Source organism: Trachypithecus francoisi, unplaced genomic scaffold (assembly GCF_009764315.1).
Source record: "Trachypithecus francoisi isolate TF-2019V2 unplaced genomic scaffold, Tfra_2.0 Lachesis_group10, whole genome shotgun sequence".
NCBI lineage: Eukaryota > Metazoa > Chordata > Mammalia > Primates > Cercopithecidae > Trachypithecus > Trachypithecus francoisi.
In genome coordinates, this window is record NW_022681455.1 from 30959294 (window position 1) to 30982184 (window position 22891).

Consider the following 22891-nt stretch of genomic DNA (forward strand, 5'->3'; position numbering starts at 1 on the left):
AACTTCAAGCAGTGCACTTGGTTCTGCACTTTGCATAGAAGGAGAATGATCAGATGTGTGATTATATACTGATGCATAATCAGTAGGGGATTTGACTGGATGGTCAGGGACTTAGAAGAAGCACGATTGGAAAATTGATGACAAAGAAATTTGGGAAAGAGGTATGCGGATGGACCTCTCTGAGTGGTCAAAAGCTGCGAAGATATTTGTATCTCATGTGAGTACTCACCAACGGATGACCTCGGCAGAGGAGAATTTTAATAACCAAGTTGGTAGGATGACCCGTTCTGTGGATACCATTCAGTCTCTTTCCCCAGCCAACCTTGTCATCGCCCAGTGGGCCCATGAACCAAGTGGCCATGGTGTCAGGGATGGAGGTTGTGTATGGGCTCAGCAACATGGACTTCCATTCACCAAGGCTGACCTGGCTATGGCCACCGCTGAATGCCCAATTTGCCAGCAGCAGAGACCAACACTGAGCCCCCAATATGGCACAATTCCTCAGGGTGATCAGCCAGCTGATTACTGGCTTGACCTCTTTTATCATGCAAAGGGCAGAGGTTTGTCCTCACTGGAATAGACTCGTACTCTGGATATGGGTTTGCCTATCCTGCATGCAGTGTTTCTGCCAAGACTACCATCTGTGGACTCACAGAATGCCTTATCCACCATCATGGTATTCCACACAGCATTGCCTCTGACCAAGGCACTCACTTTACAGCTAAAGAAGTGTGGCAGTGGGCTCATGTTCATGGAATTTACTGGTCTTACCGTGTTCCCCATTATCCTAAAGCAGCTGGATTGATAGAATGGTGGAATGGCCTTTTGAAGTCACAATTAAAACATCAACTAGATGATAATACTTTGCAGGGCTGGGGCAAAATTCTCTAGAAGGCTGTGTATGCTCTGAATCAGTGTCCAATGTATGGTACTGTTTCTCCCATAACCAGCATTCATGGGTCCAGGAATCAAGGGGTGGAAGTGGAAGTGGCACCACTCACCATCACCCCTTAGTGATCCACTAGCAAAATTTTTGCTTCCTTTTCCTGAGACATTACATTCTGCTGGCCTAGAGGTCTTAGTTCCAGAGGGAGGAACGCTGCCACCAGGAGACACAACAACGATTCCGTTAAACTGGAAGTTAAAATTGCCACCTGGACACTTTGGGCTCCTTCTACCTTTACGTCAACAGGCTAAGAAGGGAGTTACAGTGTTGGCTGTCGTGATTGACCCAGACTATCCTGAAGAAATCAGTCTACTACTCCACAAAGAAGGTAAGGAAACGTATGTGTGGAATACTTGAGATCCTTTAGGGCATCTCTTAGCATTATCATGCCCTGTGATTAAGGTCAATGGGAAACTACAACAGCCCAATCCAGGCAGGACTACAAATGACCAGGACTACAAATGACCCAGACCTTTCAGGAATGAAAGTTTGGGTCACTCCACCAGGAAAAAACCATGACCTGCTGAGATGCTTGCTAAAGGTAAAGGGAATACAGAATGGGTTGTAGAAGAAGGTAGCCATCGATACCAGCTACGACCAAGTGACCAGCTGCAGAAAAAGCACTGTAAACTGTCATGAGTATTTCCTCCTCCTTTTGTTTAAAACACATTTGTACATGTATACACTTGTACTAAGAAAATATCTTCATTTCATTTCCTTTCTCCTTCATTATGTGGCATAAGATTTATTGACTTCACATCAGCATTTAAGTATTGTTAACTTTATGTATATGGGTTGGGGATTGGTGCATTTCCAGTTGTATGAAGGATAGCTGTATTATGTTAGGTGTAATTATGACCTTATTATTGTCTTTATTTGAAGATTATGTATGATCTCAGGAGATGCGCATGGGTTCAAGTTGACAAGCAGTGGACTTGTGATTGTCAATACTGAGTGTCAACTTGATTGGACTGAAGGATACAAAGTATTGATCCTGGGTGTGTCTGTGAGGGTGTTACCAAAGGAGATTAACTTGGACTGGCTCTCCTTGCTCCTCAGCCTGCAAACGGCCTATTGTGGGGCCTTGTGATCGTGTGAGTTAATATTTAGTAAACTCCCCTTTATATATAGTCCATCAGTTCTGTTGCTGTAGAGGACCCTGACTAATACACCCCTCTTCCAATATTGGAGATTACAATTTGACATGAGATTTGGACAGGGACATAAATCCAAATCATATTGCCTTGCTCCAGTCTAAGACCAAAAAATTGTGTTCATTCTCTGGCACTTTCCATCAGCAAGCTGGTTGCATCTAATTCTATCCTCTTGGTTCTGAGCACACTCACCTCTATTCTCGTGACTAGTGCTGTTTGTGACCCTATTTTAACCACTTCTGACCTAGGCACACCCATCGCTACCTAAGCTGCCACCACCGCCTCTGCTGTGTTGATTCTCGCTCGCACCTGTCTGACCCCCCCCCTTCCTGTCCCTGTGAGCAGCTTCTCCACTTGGGTCAGGTCCTCCCACATCTGCCCAGGAACACTCACCCCACCTTTGCTGGCCACCACAGTGTGGTAGATGATGTCACCTCTGTCCCAACCACGGCCACTGCCATCCCCATGAGTGAATCCAACTCTGTCATCTCCTCCTCCAGCTCCCTCCTTACGCCTAGTGATCACAGTCACAAGAGAAGCAGGGCCTGCCGCTTTGTTTATCAGCCTGCCCTCTTCTATTTGGGTGGCCGCTTCTGAAGTCAAATAGACCTTCCACTTCCATACCCATGACGGTTACGTTTCCTCAACCTTCTGCTTCCTCTATCACCAACCCTGCCAGGTGACATTCTACCTCCTCCTCTATATGACACCCACCTCTATTGTGAGGACACAGCCACAGGGGAATGGCTTTCTAGCATCTCTCCTCCCCCACCACCCCTCTCCTGAGCTACTCTCACCATAGGCATGTTAGATTCACCCCCTCTGCTCTAAGCACTCCCACTCCCCTTTAATTATCTCTGCTATGAATGCATTGTGTTGTGTGAACCCTGGAACCAGTCCTACCGCCCCCAGCTCTGTCACCATGGCCCCTGGAATGGACTCCACAGCCTCTGCAGTTGTCTTGTGACTGGAATAGTCTCAAACACCTCTGACCTGGGTACATCCACTATGGGAGCATCATCTACCACCTCAGCCCCCTGCGTCAGGACCACCACAGGATCCACCCATGAGCCAACTAGCAGCACCTCCCAGGAAATGGACCCAGTGTCCACGGGCACTAACACAGTTAGTGTGAGCCACACACCCACACATGTGATCAAACTGAGTGGACATTTACAGCCCCAGGCCATCATGCTCATTTCCCTGGCCGTAGTCGTGGTTGGTGCTAGACTATCAGTAGGACCCACACACCCACACATGTGATCAAACTGAGTGGACATTTACAGCCCCAGGCCATTATGCTCATTTCCCTGGCTGTAGTTGTGGTTGGTGCTGGACTATCAGTAGGACTGAGGTTTTGCCTTGGGAGTGACTGTGCATGGAAATGGGCAGACACTTCCTGAGAAGATAGATCACGAGGAGGAATAGAATTGATGGAAAAAGGGCCACTAGGCTATTAGCATGGAGAGGGGTCTGGAGAGTCACTTGTACCCTAGTCCAATCAACCAAGAGTGCAGAAGCAAATGTATAGTCCCACGAAGTCAAGTTTATCAGTTTGTTGCAAAATGGGAGGCTGTGTACCAGGGAGCTGAGGAGCTTCTCACCAAACAAAGGAAATGTCATTATAGTATTGGGGGAAAGTGTGGATTTTTGGTGAAATGTAAATGAAAGAATTTTAAACGACTCAAAAGAAAGCAGGGCTGTTTGTAAAGGGGTCACCGGCTGCTTGAAACTGAAATAGATTCAGTTTCCTTGGAAACTACAAAGTTAAAATGAACGTGGAATGTTGTATTCAGAAACCCCTTGTCTGCACCCCGGTTGGAATTGTAGGCTACTTCTCTGTGTCAGAGTCACTTAGAGTTTCCAGACAAGAATGGGATATTTCCTTCTTACTGATTTAGAGTCGAACAGCGAATTTGTAATAGTCTGTGGTTTTTAGAGAATGAAATTTTTCATTGGCTAAATCACTGCAAGTGAGTAGGTCACTGGATGTGAGTAAGGGTTGTGATGCTTCACAGCTGCAGTGTGCCCTGGGGTAAAATATTCCTCTCAGTACCCCGCACAGCTGGTTCCACCTATGCTGTTATGCATCCACCTCCTGATGGACAGTGGCTGACTGCTACTTTTGCGGTCTGATTTTTAGTGTCTCATGTAGACCAGGGAGAAGGAGAAAGACAGAAAATATAAATGATAAATATAGCAGGAAGAAAGGAAGAAAGAAGGGAAGGGAGAAGAAGGGAGAAGAAGAAGAAAGAAGAAGATAGGAAGAAGAAGAAGAAGAAGAAGAAGAGGAGGAGGAGGAGGAGGAGGGAAGAAGAAGAAGGAAGAAGAAGAAGAAGAAGAAGAAGAAGAAGAAGAAGAAGAAGAAGAAGAAGAAGAAGAAGAAGCAGCAGCAGCAGCAGCAGCAGCAGCAGCAGCAGCAGCAGCAGCTGCTGCCAGGAATGGTGGCTCACACCTGTAATCCCAGCACTTTGGGAAGCCAAGGCAGGCGGATCACTTGAGGTCAGGAGTTTGAGACCAGCCTGACCAAAATGGTGAAACCCTATCTCTACCAAAAATACAAAAATTAGCCGGTGTGGTAGTAAGCACTTGTAATCCCAGCTGCTCAGGAGGCTGAGGCAGGAGAACATCTTGAACCCAGGAGGTGGAGGTTGTAGTGAGCCAAGATCGTGCCACTGTACTCCAGCCTAGGCTACAAGAGCAAAACTCTACCTCAAGAAAAAAAAAAAAAAGAAGAAGAAGGAAGAAGAAGAGGAAGGAGGTCCCATGTGAGAGGAAAGTGTCTGGGTGTGAATAGAAGAGCATTGAGAATATGATGGGAAATGTGTCTTTAAAATAGCTGGGAACTGTAGCACTAAAAAAAGCATCTTTGGAAAGTGATGAACATTTAGGTCCTCAACAGGTTTTTCACTTTCAAGATAAATAAAATCATAAGCTCCTTCCAGAGGTGAGAGTGGGGCACCCCCCATCTCATGCCTTTATGATTTTACCCAAGTGAAAACAAATTCCCTTTTCTAGGTACCTCTTAGCACACCTCAAATAGGCTGGAAATTTCAAAACTCTTCACTAAATGCTAAGAGAAGTTGACGAAGAAATGCTCTTCTGGAGAATGGAGGCCATAGAAATGCTGCCCCTAGAGTAGGGGAGGGTTTGACCTTCCAGAGGGCCCAGCCCTCTGCAGTTCTTGGTGCAGGTGTGACAGGCACTGGCCAGCGGCAGACTGCGTTCTATTGTCCATCCTGGTCTTAATCTTCTATTCAAACATATTTTTCCGGTAAATAGAACATTTATATTTTCTCATTTTGGCTTTATGTATGCTGGTAAGTGGTTTGTAAATTTGTAGGATGAGCCAGAGTGCACAATACATAAATGAGAAATTCACACAAGCCACAGACAGTTAACATTATTTATTTATTTATTTATTTATTTTGAGACGGAGTCTCGCTCTGTTGCCCGGGCTGGAGTGCAGTGGCCGGATCTCAGCTCACTGCAAGCTCTGCCTCCCTGGTTTATGCCATTCTCCTGCCTCAGCCTCCCGAGTAGCTGGGACTACAGGGGCCCGCCACCTCGCCTGGCTAGTTTTTTGTATTTTTTAGTAGAGACGGGATTTCACCATGTTAGCCAGGATGGTCTCGATCTCCTGACCTCGTGATCCGCCCGTCTCGGCCTCCCAAAGTGCTGGGATTACAGGCTTGAGCCACCGCGCCCGGCCAGTTAACATAATTTATAATCAACTTACCTGAGTTTCTTATTTCAGAGTCTCTGACCCCTCCCTAAGGGAAGAACAATATGTGACTCACCAGCCATGAGCAACCTCCTAAATGTTTAACATAAATGTGTAATATTAGTAACTATCATTTTATTAACTATCTGCCAGGTATGAGGTCCAGGACCCAGAGTGCTTAGAGAGCATCATCTCTACTTTACTCTGCTCAGCCACCTCTGAGGGTGTGTACTCCTATTATCCCATTTTACAGACCAGAAAACTGGAGGCAGGGACATAAGTGACTTGCCGAAGACCACAGGACAAGGCCATGTAGAGCTAGGCTCTAATTCTGGTCTGCCTGAGATGGAGTTTTGCTCTTGTTGCCCAGGCTGGTATGCGATGGCGTGATCTCAGCTTACCCCAACCTCTCCGTCTCCTGGGTTCAAGCAGTTCTCAGCCTCAGCCTCCCAGGTAGATGGGATTACAGGCATGAACTATCATGCCTGGCTAATTTTGTGTTTTTAGTAAAGACAGGGTTTCTCCACGTTGGTCAGGCTGGTCTCGAACTCCCGACCTAAGGGATCTGCCCACCTTGGCCTCCCAAAGTGCTGGGATTACAGGCGTGAGCCACTGCACCCAGCCCTTTTTTTTGAGACAGAGTCTCGCCCTGTCGCCCAGACTGGAGTGCAATGGTGCGATCTCAGCTCACTGCAACCTCCACCTCCTGGGTTCAAGCAATTCTGCTGCCTCAGCCTCCCAAGTAGCTGGGATTACAGGCACATGCCACCATGCCCGGCTAATTTTTTGTATCTTTAGTAGAGACAGGATTTCCCCGTGTTGGCCAGGCTGGTCTCGAACTCCTGACCTCGTGATCCACCCGCCATGGCCTCCCAAAGTGCTGGGATTACAGGTGTGAGCCACCCCACCCGGCCCACAGTGTTTTTTAGATAGTTCTCCAAACTTTAACTCTTTATAGGCTCTCTCTTTCTTTTTCTTTAAAAACTGAGGTGTAATTCTTACCAATAAAAAATTATAAGTATACAAGGCAATAGATGTGTTAATTAACTTGATTTAATAATTTCACAATGTATACATATATCAAAACATCACGTTGTACACTGTAAGTATATGAAATATTTATTCACCAGCTCTGAAAGTGGGAAACACACAAACTGTGTTTCCTCTGCTCTCCTGTCACCACCAACACAAAACACTTCTGTGACCAAATTAAGGGGGAATTCTCCCCACCACTAAGCAAGCAATCAGCTCTGCAGCAGACACCAGCTCGGTGTCCTCCGATTCAGTGCTGGCCCTGCTTACCTGGAGATAGCATCAGATCCACAGATTGAGGGCTCAATCCCTCAAGACCAACCCCTCCTTCCCACAGGCTGCAAGTCCAGGCTTCTTGAACGTCTAACCAACTGGAACCAAGTTGGAGTTCTCATTACTCCTCTTTGGTTTCAATTAACTTGCAGGAGTGGCTCATTGAACTCAGGGAAACACTTACCTTTACTAGTTTATTACAAAAGATATTACAAAGGATACAGGTGAAGAGGCGTGGAGGGAGAAGGAGCAGGTAGCTTCCATGCCCTTCCCAGCACCCCATCCTTCAGGAACCTCCATATGTTCTCTGAGCCCTGGCCTTTGGGGTTTTTACAGAGGCTTCATTATGTAGACACAATTGATTAAACCATGGCCACCGGCAATCAACTTCAGCTCCCTCTCCTCCCTGGAGGTTAAGAGTTAAGGGGTGGTGCCTTGGTCTTTCCAGTGAGTAGCCACCATCCTGAAGCCAACAGTCGACTCATTCGCATACAAAAAGATCACTTTGGAGTACCTAAGGATTTTAGGAGCTGCATGGCAGGAAATGGGTAGAAGTCCAAATACATGTTTCACAATATCACATCAACTTAATACAGTTCGGGGAAAAATTAAAAGTTAAATTACATTAAAAATAAAAAGAACAGCTGGGCATGGTGGCTCATGCCTGTAATCCCAGAACTTTGGGAGGCTCAGGTGGGTGGATCATCTGAGGTCAGGAGTTCAAGACCTGACCAACATGGGGAAACCCCATCTCTACTAAAAATACAAAAAATACAAAAATTAGCAGGGCACAGTGGGGTGCACCTGTAATCCCAGCTACTCAGGAGGCTGAGGCAGGAGCATTGCTTGAACCCAGGAGGCAGAGGTTGCAGTGAGCCGAGACTGTGCTACTGCACTTCAGCCTGGGTAGAAGAGCATGACTCCATCTCAAATAATAAAAAAAAAGAACAATATTAATAGAAAAAAAATGCTGTTCACAGATGAAAAAATTTTGAAGTATAATTCACAAAAGTAGGCAAATATTATTTGTACAGCTTGATTAATTTTAAAATGTGTAAACACTTGTATAACCATTATCCAATTAAAAATATAGAATATTTCGGCCAGGCGCGGTGGCTCAAGCCTGTAATCCCAGCACTTTGGGAGGCCGAGATGGGCGGATCGCGAGGTCAGGAGATCGAGACCATCCTGGCTAACAAGGTGAAACCCCGTCTCTACTAAAAAATACAAAAAACTAGCCAGGCGAGGTGGCGGGTGCCTGTAGTCCCAGCTACTCGGGAGGCTGAGGCAGGAGAATGGCGTAAACCCGGGAGGCGGAGCTTGCAGTGAGCTGAGATCCGGCCACTACACTCCAGCCTGGGCGACAGAGTGAGACTGCGTCTCAAAAAAAAAAAAAAAATATATATATATATATATATATAATATCTCTACCATCTGAGTAGTTTCTTTTGTGGCCCCTCCCAGATAATCCAGATAATACCCACTCCATCAAAGCTAAACACTATTCTAGCTTCTATTTTATGAACTTAAAAAAAATTTTTCATTTTAATTTTTGAATGGGGTCTTGCCCTGTCACCCAGGCTGGAGTCTAGTGGTGCTATCTCGGCTCACTGCAGCCTCTACCTCCTGGGTTCTAGAGATCCTCTCGCCTTGGCCTCCCAGATACTAGGATTACAGGCATGAGCCACTGTACCTGGCTTTATGAACTTCTATTTATTTTTACCTGACCTCATAGACATGCAACCTTCTTTGTTGATTAACACAATAAAACACTCCCTATTCCTGGCCAACTCTACTCCCAGGTACAGGATGTGAATTTACCTTGTCTTTTTTTTTTTTTTTTTTGTAGAGATGGGAGTTTCACCATGTTGCCCAGGCAACATGGTGAAACTCTGGAATGCCTGGGCTCAAGTGATCCACCCACCTCGGCCTCTCAAAGTGCTGGGATTACAGGCAAGAGCCACCATTCCCAGACTTATCTTGTCTTGAAAGTTGAGCAGCATAGAACCCTACCAAGGTACAGGTATACTAATTAGGAAGGCTGTTTTCTCCAAGAAATAAATAAATGAGAGAAAGAGAGTCCTAGATATCATACACACACACACACACACACAGGAAGACTTGATGAGAAAATAGACAATATTGAAAAGTGAAAATTTATGAGTTTTGACAATCATAAAGGTTTTAATGATAAGGAAGAAAAGGAGTTAACTACTAATATACATATATTTTTCTCTTTTAGAAAGATCTTTCTTTACTCCTGACAAATAGAGGCATTTATAACTTCCATGACCACAACCTTGGCCTTGGTCTATACCTGGACTCAGTCCTGGGCTCTAGGACATTCCACAGTCTGTGAAATGCAGTCATTCATGGAGGGGGACTTGAGATGGGACACACAGGAACACATGACTTTGGACAAGGAGTGGGCCATGAACTGAGCCACAGCTATGGAGATGTCTATGGAGTGAATCATGGTGGGCGTTATGGACTTGGAGGAGGCTACAGCAATAACCATGAAATGCATCACAGAGGTGGTCACTAAGGAAAAGGAGAGTATGGACATAGACTGGAAAATGGAAGGTGCTATGGAAAATAAAATCTCGGGGAAGAAGGGGGATCCTGGAGGAGAAGGTAATGACCATAAAATGGGTCAGGATGGGCTTCCTTGAGGTCTCCAAGGAATTGGCCATAGAGATGGTCATGATCAAGATCAAGAAAAGAACCAGAGAAAAGAGCACAGAGGGTTTGGCCAACGGAACAGCCAGAAAAATAGGGAGTGGTTCTGGAGGAGACTTGCAGCCTCATCAGATTTGAGTGTGAGCTCAGGTGAAAATATCCCCCCAAGCTTAACGATGGTTTCAACTCTTGTTGGGAGGAGGGGTCAGAATGATCAAGCTCAGAACAATTTCTCTTTGATCTCTCAACACACAAGTCAGAACTCTTTAGGTTTTGGCTTTCTACCATTTCCTTAGGATGGAACCTGACCAGTAGGAGGAAGAATAAGATTATCACAGTTTATAACAATGGAGCGGGGGGTAAAAGATGTCCCCTGAGAATTTGTAATTACATGACTTTCTTCATTTGGATTTGTAACTTCAAACTGTACAAACTGAGTAGCTCAGAAAACCCTCTTAGGCTCACTCAGTGCCCTCCAGTTCTTCATCTTTGGGAAGAGCCTCCCTCCCTACTTCTTTGCCTCTTTCAAATGCTATATGATAAGTTAGAAGAAATTTACTGGGACAGTGCTACAAATTAAAATCTCAGAATACACCTGGCATCTATGTATTTATGTATTTGTGTTTGTCTTTTTTATTTTCCCTTTGTCTTTTATTATTGCATGCTTATTAAGTGCCAAACACTATGCTAGTGCCTGTAAATACATCACCATTTATGTCTCAAAACAATCCAATGACAACTTAAACTTCTGGCTATATAATGGACTACATGCCCTGACTGAAAATACACTGCAAAGCTAAGTTATGGACTTCAAAATCTCCTTGAAAGAGTCAGTGAATTGGCGTGAAAGTATGGAATGCTAAAATTACAGACTGAATAGGATCCAGGAGGTAAGGGAAGTACTGAAGCCAACTTTTGCCAAACCCAAGGAACTTAAGCTTCGGGTATTACAGCTTCAGTTGGATCAGCCCAAGGTCTGGGGTGGGGAGGAATCACATAAATCTGTAACTTTCAGTGAGAAAGTAAACTAAAAATAAACCTGCCCCTCCTCTAAGGAAATGCAAGCAAAATTTCCTGTCTCTAAATTTAGTGCAGAGGAGGGTAGGGGGAGTATCCTTTGAGAAATAAATTGTAACCACAACAACCAACAATACCTTACTTACATGGTTTGTAGCCACAAATCATGCAGTCTAGGTAATTCAAAAGACCGCAATCCTATATTTTAATTTAAAATAATCCTGAAATTATACAGCATATATATGTATCAAAACATTAAATTGTACCCCATAAGTATATACAGTAACAATATGTTAATAAAAATTTTTAATTAAAAATATAATAATAAAACAATCCTCAAATGGTAATGTCTCCATATGCTTGGAAAAAACATGCAAATTCTCTGTGAAAGATCATAACTTAATCTGTAATTCCAGAATTTGAGGAGGCCGAGGCAGTAGGATTGCCTGAGTCCCGGAGGTCGAGGCTGCAGTGAGCTACACCAGTGCCACTGTAGCCTTGACCTCAACAGATAACATTCCAAGAAAAATAAATTTATAGTCATGATTCTCAAATCATAAGTGAAAACAGACACCATGAGTGAAAACCAGCAAGGAAGAAAACAAAACCAAAAAACTAGACAGCAGTATCAGATCCTCAAGGACTTTAGGTATTGAAATTATTAAATGCAAAATATAAGGTAAGTAGGTTTAAATGTGTTTCATGGCTTTATTTTTAATTTTTTAAATTTTTACTGCTTGTGGTACCTAGTAGGTGTATATGTTTATGGGGTACATGAGATGTTTTGATTACAGTCATGCAGTGTGAAATCAGCACATCGTGGAGACTGGGGTAGCCAACCCCTCAAGCATTTATCCTTTGAGTTACAAAAAAATCCAATTACACTCTTTATGTTATTTTAATATATACAATTAAGTTATTATTGACTATAGTTACCCTGTTGTGCTATCAAAGAGTAGGTCTTTTCATTCTTTTTTTCATTCATTTTTTAAAATTAATTTAATTCATTTAATTAATTCATCCTTTAACCATCTCTGCCTCCCCCAGTCCTCCCACTACCCTTCCCAGCCTCTGGTAACCATCCTTCTAGTCTCTAGGTCCATGAGCTCAATTGTTTTTTATTTTTAGATCCCACAAATAAATGAGAACATGCAATGTTTGTCTTTCTGTGTTAGGCTTATTTCACTTAACATAATGATCTCCATGGCCAGCCATGTTGTTGCAAATGACTGGATCTCATTCTTTCTTTATGGCTGAATGGTGCTCCACTATGTATACCTACCATGTTTTCTTTTCTTTTCTTTTTTTTTCCCCCCCGAGACGGAGTCTTGCTCTATCACTCAGGTTGGAGTGCAGTGGCTCAATCTTGGCTCACTGCAAGCTCCGCCTCCCAGGTTCAAGCATTTCTCCTGCCTCAGCTTCCTGAGTAGCTGGGATTACAGATGCCTGCCACCACGCCTGGCTAATTTTTGTATTTTTAGTGGAAATGGGGTTTCACCATGCTGGCCAGGCTGGTCTCGAACTCCTGACATCATGATCTGACCGCTTCTGCCTCCCAAAGTGCTGGGATTACAGGCGTGAGCTACTGCACCCGGCCTGTACCACGCTTTCTTTATTCATTCATCCATTAATAGACACTTCCAAATCTCAGCTATTGCAATTAGTGCTGCAACAAACGTTGGAGTGTGGATATCTCTTTGATACACTGATTTCCTTTCTTTTGGGTGCCTACTCAGCAGTGGGGTTGCTGGATCATGTCACGGCTTTATAATTGTCTGCTAACACCCATTCTCCATCTTTAACAATAGAGCTCTCAAATGTCAGCTGAGCATACATCTACCCAGCTAGAGACAGTCTTTCTCAGTTTCTCTTGCAGCTGAATGTAGCTGTGTGACTGTGTTCAGGATGAGGGTGTGTGAGCAGACAACAATAATCTTTCATGAAGTTAAAAAACAAGATGGAATTAAAATACTTGATGATATTAGGGTATGACTTGGGAGATGGGTAATACGAAATAAAATGTTCTGATATCGAGTAAAGATATTAATTACATTAGGCTCTGATAAGCATGCGTGCTACAATTTTCAGAGTAGCCTCTAAAAGGTGAAATTTGGACTTGAATCCAGGATCTCCGTTTCTAAATAATTCTGGAGGAAGAAAATTCTTAGAGTGCTATTGGCTTTTCAGCTGCAGAATGCTGGCACTTCAGAAGGATTGCTGGGAGTCCAGGACCCAACCTGTCACTGAGCATTCCCGCATACCTGAGCCTGTGGAACTTCCCATCACAGCCACTAGACAGACTCACTTCTGAGTCTTTCCCAGCACACCGCTGACCCTTTCTGATTCTCCAGCTCACTCATTCAGAGCTCCTTCATGTCTCCAGCCACCTCCTATTTGCCAGCTTCCTTCTAACAGAACTTGCATGTCAGGAAAGCTTGTTCGCCTACAAATAAATTATCTGAGAGGCTCTGTCTTACAGGAAGTCTCTCGTCATTGATGGGGGAAATGCAGACAACTCACTTTGGTCATTGCTATAGTTTGGATATGGTTGTTAGACTCTGCCAAGTCTCATGTTGAAATGTGATCCCCAATGTTGAAGGTGGGGTCTGGTGGGAGGAGTTTGGGTGGTTGAAACAGATCCCTCATGAACAGCTTGGTGCCATTCTCAAAGCAGTGAGTTCTCATTCTTAATTCCCACAAGAACTGGTTGTTGAAAAGATCCTGTCACCTCTTCCGTTCCTTCTCTCCAGCTTCCTCTCTCTTGCTATAAGATCTGTGCAAACCAGCTCCCCTTCTCCTTCGGCCATGAGTGGAAGTTTTTGAAACCCTCACCAGCGCAGATGTTGGGGCCATGCTTCTCGTACAGCCTACAGAACCGTGAGCCAAATAAGCCTCTTTTCTCTATGTCACCCAAAGTCAGGGATTCCTTTATAGCAACACCAATGGACTAGGACAGGAAATACAGACTGTATATTGGAACCCCATCAGCCTGGTCACAGATGCCATCTCAGACCTCCCCAAACCCTCTGCTCATTTGGGTCTCTTCAGTCACGTTCATTTAGCTGTTTCCTCTCTGCTGGCCATATCCAAGTGTCCAGACCAAATTCAAGGCTCCTCCAGGACTTGGACCGTTCATCTCCCTTCTCCCACCTTGCATCCTGATATGTCGCTGTGTCTCTCCCTGCGGGGTGTACTCTCCTGAGAGATGCTTCCTTGGAACTGAAGCAGAGGCCCATCAGAAGGATCTCAGGGTGGAAAGGCTCCTAGAGAGCCCTCTGAAAACAAAAACAAAACAGAGGGGAGCTCCTATGGTTGACAGTCAGCAGGAGACCCTACCCTCCTTCTCCTGCTATGAGTCTGACAGGGGACATATTCAGTACTCTCCCACACCCTCAGTTCCTATGCCCCAGAGACCCCAAACATGTTTTCATTATCTCTCTTCATTATGTCTTCTAGATCTCTCTTCCCCTGTTCCTTCAATGTGCATTGTTGAGTGCCTACTGCATACTCAGCAACATTCCATTTGTCTTCTGCCCATGACCCAGCAGCCCAGACTCCTAGTTACTGGTCTCTTTTGGGTCCCCTATTACTGTCTGCTGTAGAGATGTGAGGTCCTACCCTCTTGGCTCAGCTCATTAGGGCTTCTTTCATGCTAAAGCAAGCCTACAGGACTTCCTGACCAGAAAACAAATTCTTGAGCTGGAACAGGTTTCTAACCCAATCCCTGCTTCAAAGGGTGGGTCCCTTCCACTCTGACAACCATGATCTCCTTATCCCATTCTACTTCCTGCTGCAACCCAGCCCAGCACCCTGCCTAATGTGACCATGTCATTCTCCTTTCTCACCTTCCTCTTGACCCCGGCTCTATTCCTTCCCAGGCTTGGTATCATTCTGTCACCTGCCTGTAGTTGACAGACTGTCAGGTCAACTGCCCCACCCCTCCCCAGACCAGACCGTATGAAGCTATAAAGGCCCCTGCAGCTCTTTCACAACAGAGAAAGAGGCAACTACATTGCCTGGAAGAAGCCTAAGGAAGTCAGGCATCCAGCTGCCCACCCCTGAGCCCAAGATTCTTCCCAGGAACACAAACGTAGGATACATATGCTCCTGGAAGCACCAGCCTTTATCTCTTCACCTTCAAGTCCCCTTTCTCAAGAATCCTCTGTTCTTTGCCCTCTAAAGTCTTGGCACATCTAGGACCCAGGCATCTTGCTTTCCAGCCACAAAGAGACAGATGAAGATGCAGAAAGGAAATGTTCTCCTTACGTTTTGTCTACTATTGCTTTTAGAAGCTGGTGAGTGATTTTATTTAAAAGTGGGTGGTCTGAGAACCTTTGAGGAGTTGGGAGAGACGTGACCACTACTGGGGCTAGCTCTGCTTCTCTTCCATAGAATGAGGATCATCATTTTACTCTAATCACTTCGGCCTAACAATGTATGTCACGCAGGAGGCAGTCAGACACAGTGGTTAAAATTGGTCTCTGGTCTCACGTGGCCTACGTCTGAATTATGGCTCCATCTATTAACTGTGTACTTTAGGTCATTTGCTTCTCTGTGCCTCAATTTCTGCATCTCTAAAATGGTAAGAACCTATGTGATATGGTTGGGGGTTTAAATATTAATAACAAGAAAAGTTGGCTGCTTTTAAAATATCACTCTTCTGGTGGGGCACGGTGGCTCATGCCTTTAATCCCAGCACTTTGGGAGGGTGAGGCAGGCAGGTCATTGAAGTCAGAAGTTCAAGAACAGCCTGGCCAACATGGTGAAACCCTGTCTCTACTAAAAGTACAAAAATTAGCTGAGCATGTTTGCTCACCCCTGTAGTCCCAGCTACTCAGGAGGCTGAGGCACGAAAATCTCTTGAACCCAGGAGGCTGAGGTTGCGTGAGCTCAGATGGTGCCACTGCACTCCAGCCTGGGTGACAGAGTGAGACTCTGTCTCAAAAAAATAAAATAATAAAACAAGGCCAGGCCTGGTGGCTCGCGCCCGTAATCCCAGCACTTCGGGAGGCCAAGGCGGGTGGACGTCTTGAGGCCAGGGGTTTGAGACTAGACTGGCCAACATGGTGAAACCCCACCTCTACTAACAGTATGAAAGATAGCCTGGTGGGGTGGCTTATGCCTACAATCCCAGCTACTCAGGAGGCTGAGGCAGGAGAATCGCTTGAACGTGGGAGGCGGATGTTGCAGTGAGCCGAGATCTGCACTCCAGCCTGGGCGGCAGACGGAGACTCCATCTCAAAGATAAATAAATAAATAAATAAACAATAACATAAAATAAAATATCACTCTTCTATATTCTACAAACTCAATTTCTCTCCTACCCCTACACCTAATTCCACGTCAGCCTCCCATGTACAGGCTGGGGAGGTCGAATGTCTTCATCCTTCAGGGAAATAAAGGGCAATAATTTGACATAACCTTAACTCCAGCCAAGCCTCCAAGAAGTTAAAAACCTTCCCTCTATCTTTATACATTGGTTTACAGCCCGTAATCCTGGGAGCTCTTATGTATTTGAGCTACATATAACTCGTTCTTCTCTGGCCTTGGCCATAGTGATCAAGGGCCCCGGAACTTGAATGCATATAGTCACCTGGCTTCTTGATGAAGATGCAGGCTCCTGGACCTCATCTCAAACTCTAATTCATTTAGTCTAAAATGATTTGCTTAAGAATATTTTCAACATGCTCCCTTAAGTAATTCTGATATAAGTGTTTTCTGAATATTATTCTGAGAAATATTTTCCAAGCAGGAAGCAATACTACTTAAGAAAAAAATTGATCAATATATACTAGTTTCACCTAGTCCCATAATTCTTTTATAATCCTTTTAATCTGTATTGTATCTTGGATAGCAGAATGTGGAATAAGCTTACCTACCACTAAAACTAGATGATGTAACTCTGGTGTTGGGGGTGGGTGGGTGACTTAGCTTAGTCTCCACAAGTGTGGATTCAGTAGCCTGGGTTCAGTTTCCTGCTCCACCACTCGCTAGCTGTGTAAAGTTGGGCCAGTGTCAACATTTTTGTTTTTTTTTTGAGCCGGAGTTTTGTTCTTGTCGCCCAGGCTGGAGTGCAATGGCTCGATCTCAGCTCACTGCAATCTCTGCCTCCCGGGTTCAGGTGATTCTCCTGCCTCAGCCTCCCAAGTAGCTGGGATTAATGCCTGGCTAATTTTGTATTTTTAGTAGAGATGGGGTTTCTCCATGTTGGTCAGGCTGGTCTCAAACTCCTGACCTCAGGTGATCCACCCACCTCGGCCTCCCAAAGCGTTTGGATTACAGGCATAAGCCACTGCACCCGGCCCAGTGTCAACATTTTTAAGCCTCAATTTCTTCATCTCAGCTGGTGATAATAATAGCATCTGTGTTATAGGGCTGTAGTGAGCATTAAATAAAATTATTTACGTAATGCATTTAGCCAAGCAGTAAGCAGAAAGCATATATACACAATATATATTTGTCACGATATGATTTCTTCAGCAATAAATCCCAGTGGGATTAACACCTCTGCCAACACTGGACCCACTGTGACCTCCAGTGGGGCTAGCACAGTCACCAACTCAGGGTCCAGTGTGACCTCCAGTGGGACCAGCACAGCCACCAACTCTGAGTCCAGCACAGCATCCAGTGGGATCAGCACAGTCACGAACTCTGGGCCCAGTGTGACCTCCAGTGGGGCCAGCACAGCCACCAACTCTGAGTCCAGCACAACCTCCGGCGGGGCCAGCACAGCCACCAACTCTGAGTCTAGTACACCCTCCACTGGGGCCAGCACGGCCACCAGCTCTGAATCCAGCACACCCTCCAGTGGGGCCAGCACAGCCACCAACTCTGACTCCAGCACAAACTCCAGTGGGGCCAGCACAGCCACCAACTCTGAGTCCAGCACAACCTCCAGTGGGGCCAGCACAGTCACCAACTCTGACTCCAGCACAAACTCCAGTGGGGCCAGCACAGCCACCAACTCTGAGTCCAGCACAACCTCCAGTGGGGCCAGCACAGTCACCAACTCTGACTCCAGCACAAACTCCAGTGGGGCCAGCACAGTCACCAGCTCTGACTCCAGCACAACCTCCAGTGGGGCCAGCACAGCCACCAACTCTGAGTCCAGCACAACCTCCAGGGGGACCAGCACAGCCACCAATTCTGAGTCCAGCACAACCTCCAGTGGGGCCAGCACAGTCACCAGCTCTGACTCCAGCACATCCTCCAGTGGGGCCAGCACAGCCACCAACTCTGAGTCTAGCACAACCTCCAGTGGGGCCAGCACGGTCACCAACTCTGAGTCCAGCACAACCTCCAGTGGGGCCAGCACAGTCACCAGCTCTGACTCCAGCACAACCTCCAGTGGGGCCAGCACAGCCACCAACTCTGAGTCCAGCATAACCTCCAGTGGGGCCAGCACAGCCACCAAATCTGACTCCAGCACACCCTCCAGTGGGGCCAGCACAGCCACCAGCTCTGGGTCCAGTGTGACCTCCGCAGGCTCTGGAGCACCCGCTCTGACTGGAACGCACACAACTTCCCACAGAGTTAACACAAGTGCCTCTACTGCAGTGAGTGGGGCGAAGCCTGGGGGGTCCCTGCTGCCATGGGAAATCTTCCTCATCACGCTGGTCTCGGTTGTGGCGGCCGTGGGGCTGTTTGCTGGGCTCTTCTTCTGTGTGGTGAGTGCCTAATATGTAAGAAAACGCCTGGGGGAAGGAGCAGCAGAAACACAGGGAAACGGGTGTGAATAGAAGGGGTCTCAAGTCAGAGGTGGGTAGGGAGGAAGGGAGATCAGGAGAGAGTAACAGAGAAATGGCAAGTCAAAGCAGAGGAAGCTGGTGGCTTGCGGGAAAAGGGGACCATAGAAAGGACTGGAGGAATGAGAACTAGGAAGGAGTGTGGTTGGAAGTGGGAGAAGATTCCAGAAGGTGTCTGTGGTGAAGGCTTGGGAGACAGGGATGCCATTTTGAAACTATTGACTCTTCTTTTTCTAGAGAAACAGCCTGTCCCTGAGAAACATCTTTAACACAGCTGTCTACCGCCCCCATGGCCTCAACCATGGCCTTGGCCCAGGCCCTGGAGGGAATTGTGGAGCCCCCCACAGGCCCAGGTGGAGCCCTAACTGGTTCTGGAGGAGACCAGTATCCTCCATAGCCATGGAAATGAGCGGGAGGAACAATGGACCCTGAGCAGCTCCCGAAGCGAGTGCCGCATTCTTCAGGAAGGAAGAGACCTGGGGACCCAAGACCTGGTTTCCTTTCATTCATCCCAGGAGACCCCTCCCAGCTTTGTTTGAGATCCTGAAAATCTTGAGGAAGACATTCCTCGCCTCTCTTGCCTTTACCAGACACTGGAAAGAGAATACTATATTGCTCATTTAGCTAAGAAATAAACACATCTCATTTAACACACATGACAAAGAGAAGCTGTGCCGTGCCCCAGGGTGGGTGTCTGTAGCTCTGAGATGAACTTCTCAGTTATAGGAGAAAACCCCCATGCTGGACTCCATCTGGCATTCAGAATCTCCACAGTAAAATCCAGAGACCTCATTCTTATCTGTGTGTCTGCATTTTCTAATCCTTTTTGCCCCAGGCAAGGTCCCTGCATCTCTGAGACACTCCGGTTGGCGGGAAAATTGACTTGGGAGAGATAAGGAGGGAGGGCGGGTGCCAGGATGCTGCGGGCTCGTGTGTGACGCCTGTGGTACACGGTGATCAGGTTGTGATATGTGAAGAGCCGAGAGCAGGATGAGGTGGAGGTGGTACAACTACCTGCTGTGTGTGTGTGTGGAGGTGGGGTGGGAGGGCATATTCACTTGAAGTTGAGGTTCCCAGGGCATTTCCATGTGCTCCAGGCCTGACTACCCATCAGGGTGGAGGAGCTGGTGACACTCGTCTCCCTAAGAGTGCTCCCTTGGGGAGCAGAGAGACGGTGTCCCCTGGATTCCCAAAGGAAAGACTTTCTGGTCTGCTAAGGTCAAATCTTCCAAGAGGCTCTTGGCAAAGACCTGAGATTCTCATAAATCCCCTCCCAGAAGAGCTGCACGTATTCTCTTCATGAGTCCAGGGAAGAGGGTCCTCCAGGTCTTGGAAGACAGAGGGGAGTTGCTTTGGAGGCTAAGTTGCTCTGAGTCCACAAGGTAATGGAGGGCTCCTACCTGGGACAGAGCCCTCAGTAGAGAATTAGCAGTCTGTTGGTGGGTTCACCCCAACTCACAGCAGTAGAAACTCCTCCATCTTCCACCACTTACCGGGTTTCTCCAGTGTCAGCAAACCAAAGAGTTGGATCTTACCAATACGGCTATAGGAAAACAGCCTGTTGCATGGTAAGAGTGATACCATCTTGAAGTGAAACCACCATGATGGCCATTTTTTTTTTTTAGATGGAGTCTTGCAGTGGTGCAATCATAGCTCATTGCAGCCTTCCACTCCTGGACTCAGGCAATCCTCCTGCCTCAGCCTCCTAAGTAGCTGGGACTACAGTTGTATGCCACCACAACTGGCTAACTTTTAAAATTTTTTTGTAGAGAGAGGGCCTCACTTTATTGCACAGGCCGATCTTGAACTTCTGGCCTCAAGTGATCCTCCTGCCTTGGCCTCCCAAAGTGCTGAGATTACAGGTGTGAGCCACTACACCTGGCCAGATGACAAGTGTTTGACTCCTGCCATACCAAGGTGTTCTGCATCAAGGCTTTAAAACAATGCCTGTAGCATAATTAACGTCTCACAAAGATGCTTATCTAACTTCCCCAGCAGTCATGGGTTTCAGCAAGAAAGTCTGCGATGTGACCAGTTGCACATATTTTCTCCTAAAAGCTTACTCTAGAAAGGATATTTTTTGGAGAGGGAGTGCAGGAATCCACCATCTTGTGGCCACCTCAGACATCACTTCTGTTTGGAAGTCTCCATTAATATTTCTCTGTGAGAAACTGAATTTGTCAGTCTCTTTCTTTGATCTCTTTTCCCCTCAACCTTTAGGGGTAGATTTGTGTAGACCTGCTCATGGTAGAACATTTGGTGATCCCCCAGCCAGGAGCTGGGAGAACAAGGAACGGGTAAGGAGAATGAAGCATCTGTAAGGAAATCCCAGGGTGTCAGCCACGTCTGTGTAGGGTTGGACGGCACAACTGTTCGATACCTGTGCACCTCTGTGTGAGTGCAGGGATGCCTTGAAAATGCCTGGTGGCCTGAAGCAGTTTTAACCGAAAGCTGCATAGTGCACCGGGGATCGGAAGGGCGGCCAATGGCCGCTGCAGTAGGTTGGCTGCTTCTTTTGTCAATGAAGGTCCAGCTAGCAGCAGAAGCCAAAATTAAATGTCTAGAGAAGGAATTGTAACTAGAAAAGGACATGTAGCTCTCCATGTCTCTCCTCGCAACCAACTTAGCAAACAAAATTGAAGACCGAGAGACAAAAATTGAAACGTTAGCATGTAGATTTGTTCATCTAGGGAGAAGGACATGGAAATGACCAAAAATCAGAGCTCTCATAAGAAACCCCAACTGGGATATGAAAACTTGGAATCCCTGGGATTGTTATGAAGAGGAAGACTGATGACACAGAAGTCACAGGTGTGGAGGGGCACGGGAATCATTGGCAAGTTCGCTGTCTCATGCAAAGGAAAGCAAAACATAACACCTGTAGCAAAACGGGGTCAGCTGATACAGGAGACTCTCACTGTCAGGGAATCTACTGCTGCAGAACTCCTAGAGATTGCAAAGACTTTTAAACAACTACCTAGGGAATCCCTGGCTGCTTGGATGGCCTGACTGTGGGACACAGGGGTTGATGATAGTTCCTTAACAGGAGAAGCAGAAAAAATGGGTAACATCATCACCCGTGCAGCCCTGCAGCAGCATCTTTGTTAAGGCAAGGCAGACACAAGGGAGTCATAGCTTATGGACTGGCTCATTCTAGCTATGAGGGAGGCTTGACCTAATGAGGGAAATTTATTGGGAAGGGTGACCTCCTGGCAGTCAACAGAAAAGGCCCAGGGGCTTCTCTAAGAATTAGGAATGAGTCAAGTCCTCTATGTTTGGGTTCTTACAGGACTTAAAAGTTTTTTCCTGCAGGGATGAAAAATATATTGCTGCAAGGTGCACCAGGAGAATGGCACAGCCCTTGGCTGACGTTATTGAGTCATAGAGATGGGACGAGATGTATATGATGTGGGAAGGCACAGAGAGGCCGAGGCAGGTAGATCACTTGAGGTCAGGAGTTTGAGGCCAGCCTGGAAAACATGGTGAAGCTCCACAGCTACTAAAAATACAAAAATTAGCTGGGTGGTGTGCCTGTAATCCCAGCTACTTGGGAGGCTGAGGCAGGAGAATTGCTTGAACTTAGGAGGCGGAAGTTGCAGTCATCTGAGATTGTGCCACCGCACTCCAGCCTGGGCAACAGAGTGAGACTCCGTCTCAAAAATAAAATAAAATAATTAAAAAGGCCGGGCGTGGTGGCTCATGTGTAATCCTAGCACTTTGGGAGGCTGAGGTGGGCAGATCACCTGAGGTCAGGAATTCAAGACCAGCCTGGTCTTGAATGGTGAAACCTCGTCTCTACTGAAAATACAAAAATTAGCTAAGCGTGGTGGCAGGTGCCTGTAATCCCAACTACTCAGGAGGCTGAGGCAGGTGAATCAGTTGAACCCAGGAGGCGGAGGTTGCAGGTTGCAGTGAGCCGAGATCGCGCCATTGCACTCCAGCCTGGGCAAGAAGAGTGAAACTTCGTCTCAAAAAAAAAAAAAAAAAAGATGTATATGACGTAGGAGAAGCCATCACAGATTTGGGAGCAACTGAGAAAGCCAGGGACAGGGTGTGCTTTGTAACCCAGCAAGGGCTAATAAAGGGGAAAGATAAAGCTTCACAGGAAGAAGGGGGAAAATAAGGGAAGGTGACCAATTCGAGTCAAGGACAGGCAAATGTGGCATGACTTACTGGGAGCAGAAACATTCTGAGAAAAAATATGTAAAAAATGCTAAAATATGAAAAATGCTGTGTTAGCAGTCTTATGGAGGGAAGCACAGACTGAAGAGCTGTTTTGTGCCTTCATTTCTGCCCCTCTAGCAGAAGAGGAAGATCACTC

General features: G+C 46.3%; 1 protein-coding gene across 1 annotated transcript; it reads left to right on the forward strand.

The window, feature by feature from the left end:
- The first annotated feature begins 14808 nt into the window (after positions 1 to 14808).
- On the forward strand, positions 14809 to 19222 carry MUC21 (mucin 21, cell surface associated). Its single transcript, XM_033219619.1, has 3 exons — positions 14809 to 15120; positions 17306 to 18492; positions 18808 to 19222. The coding sequence occupies exons 1-3, from the start codon at positions 15060 to 15062 to the stop codon at positions 19000 to 19002; spliced, it is 1443 nt and encodes a 480-aa protein (XP_033075510.1). The 5' UTR covers positions 14809 to 15059; the 3' UTR covers positions 19003 to 19222.
- The last annotated feature ends 3669 nt before the right edge of the window (positions 19223 to 22891 follow it).

Bases quoted from the DNA above. Each gene is read 5' to 3' on its own strand.
- MUC21 (XM_033219619.1), top strand. From the start codon at position 15,060: ATGAAGATGCAGAAAGGAAATGTTCTCCTTACGTTTTGTCTACTATTG. The intron at 15,121-17,305 runs GTGAGTGATTTT...TGATTTCTTCAG, and splicing joins ACTATTGCTTTTAGAAGCTG to CAATAAATCCCAGTGGGATT. The intron at 18,493-18,807 runs GTGAGTGCCTAA...TTCTTTTTCTAG, and splicing joins CTGGGCTCTTCTTCTGTGTG to AGAAACAGCCTGTCCCTGAG.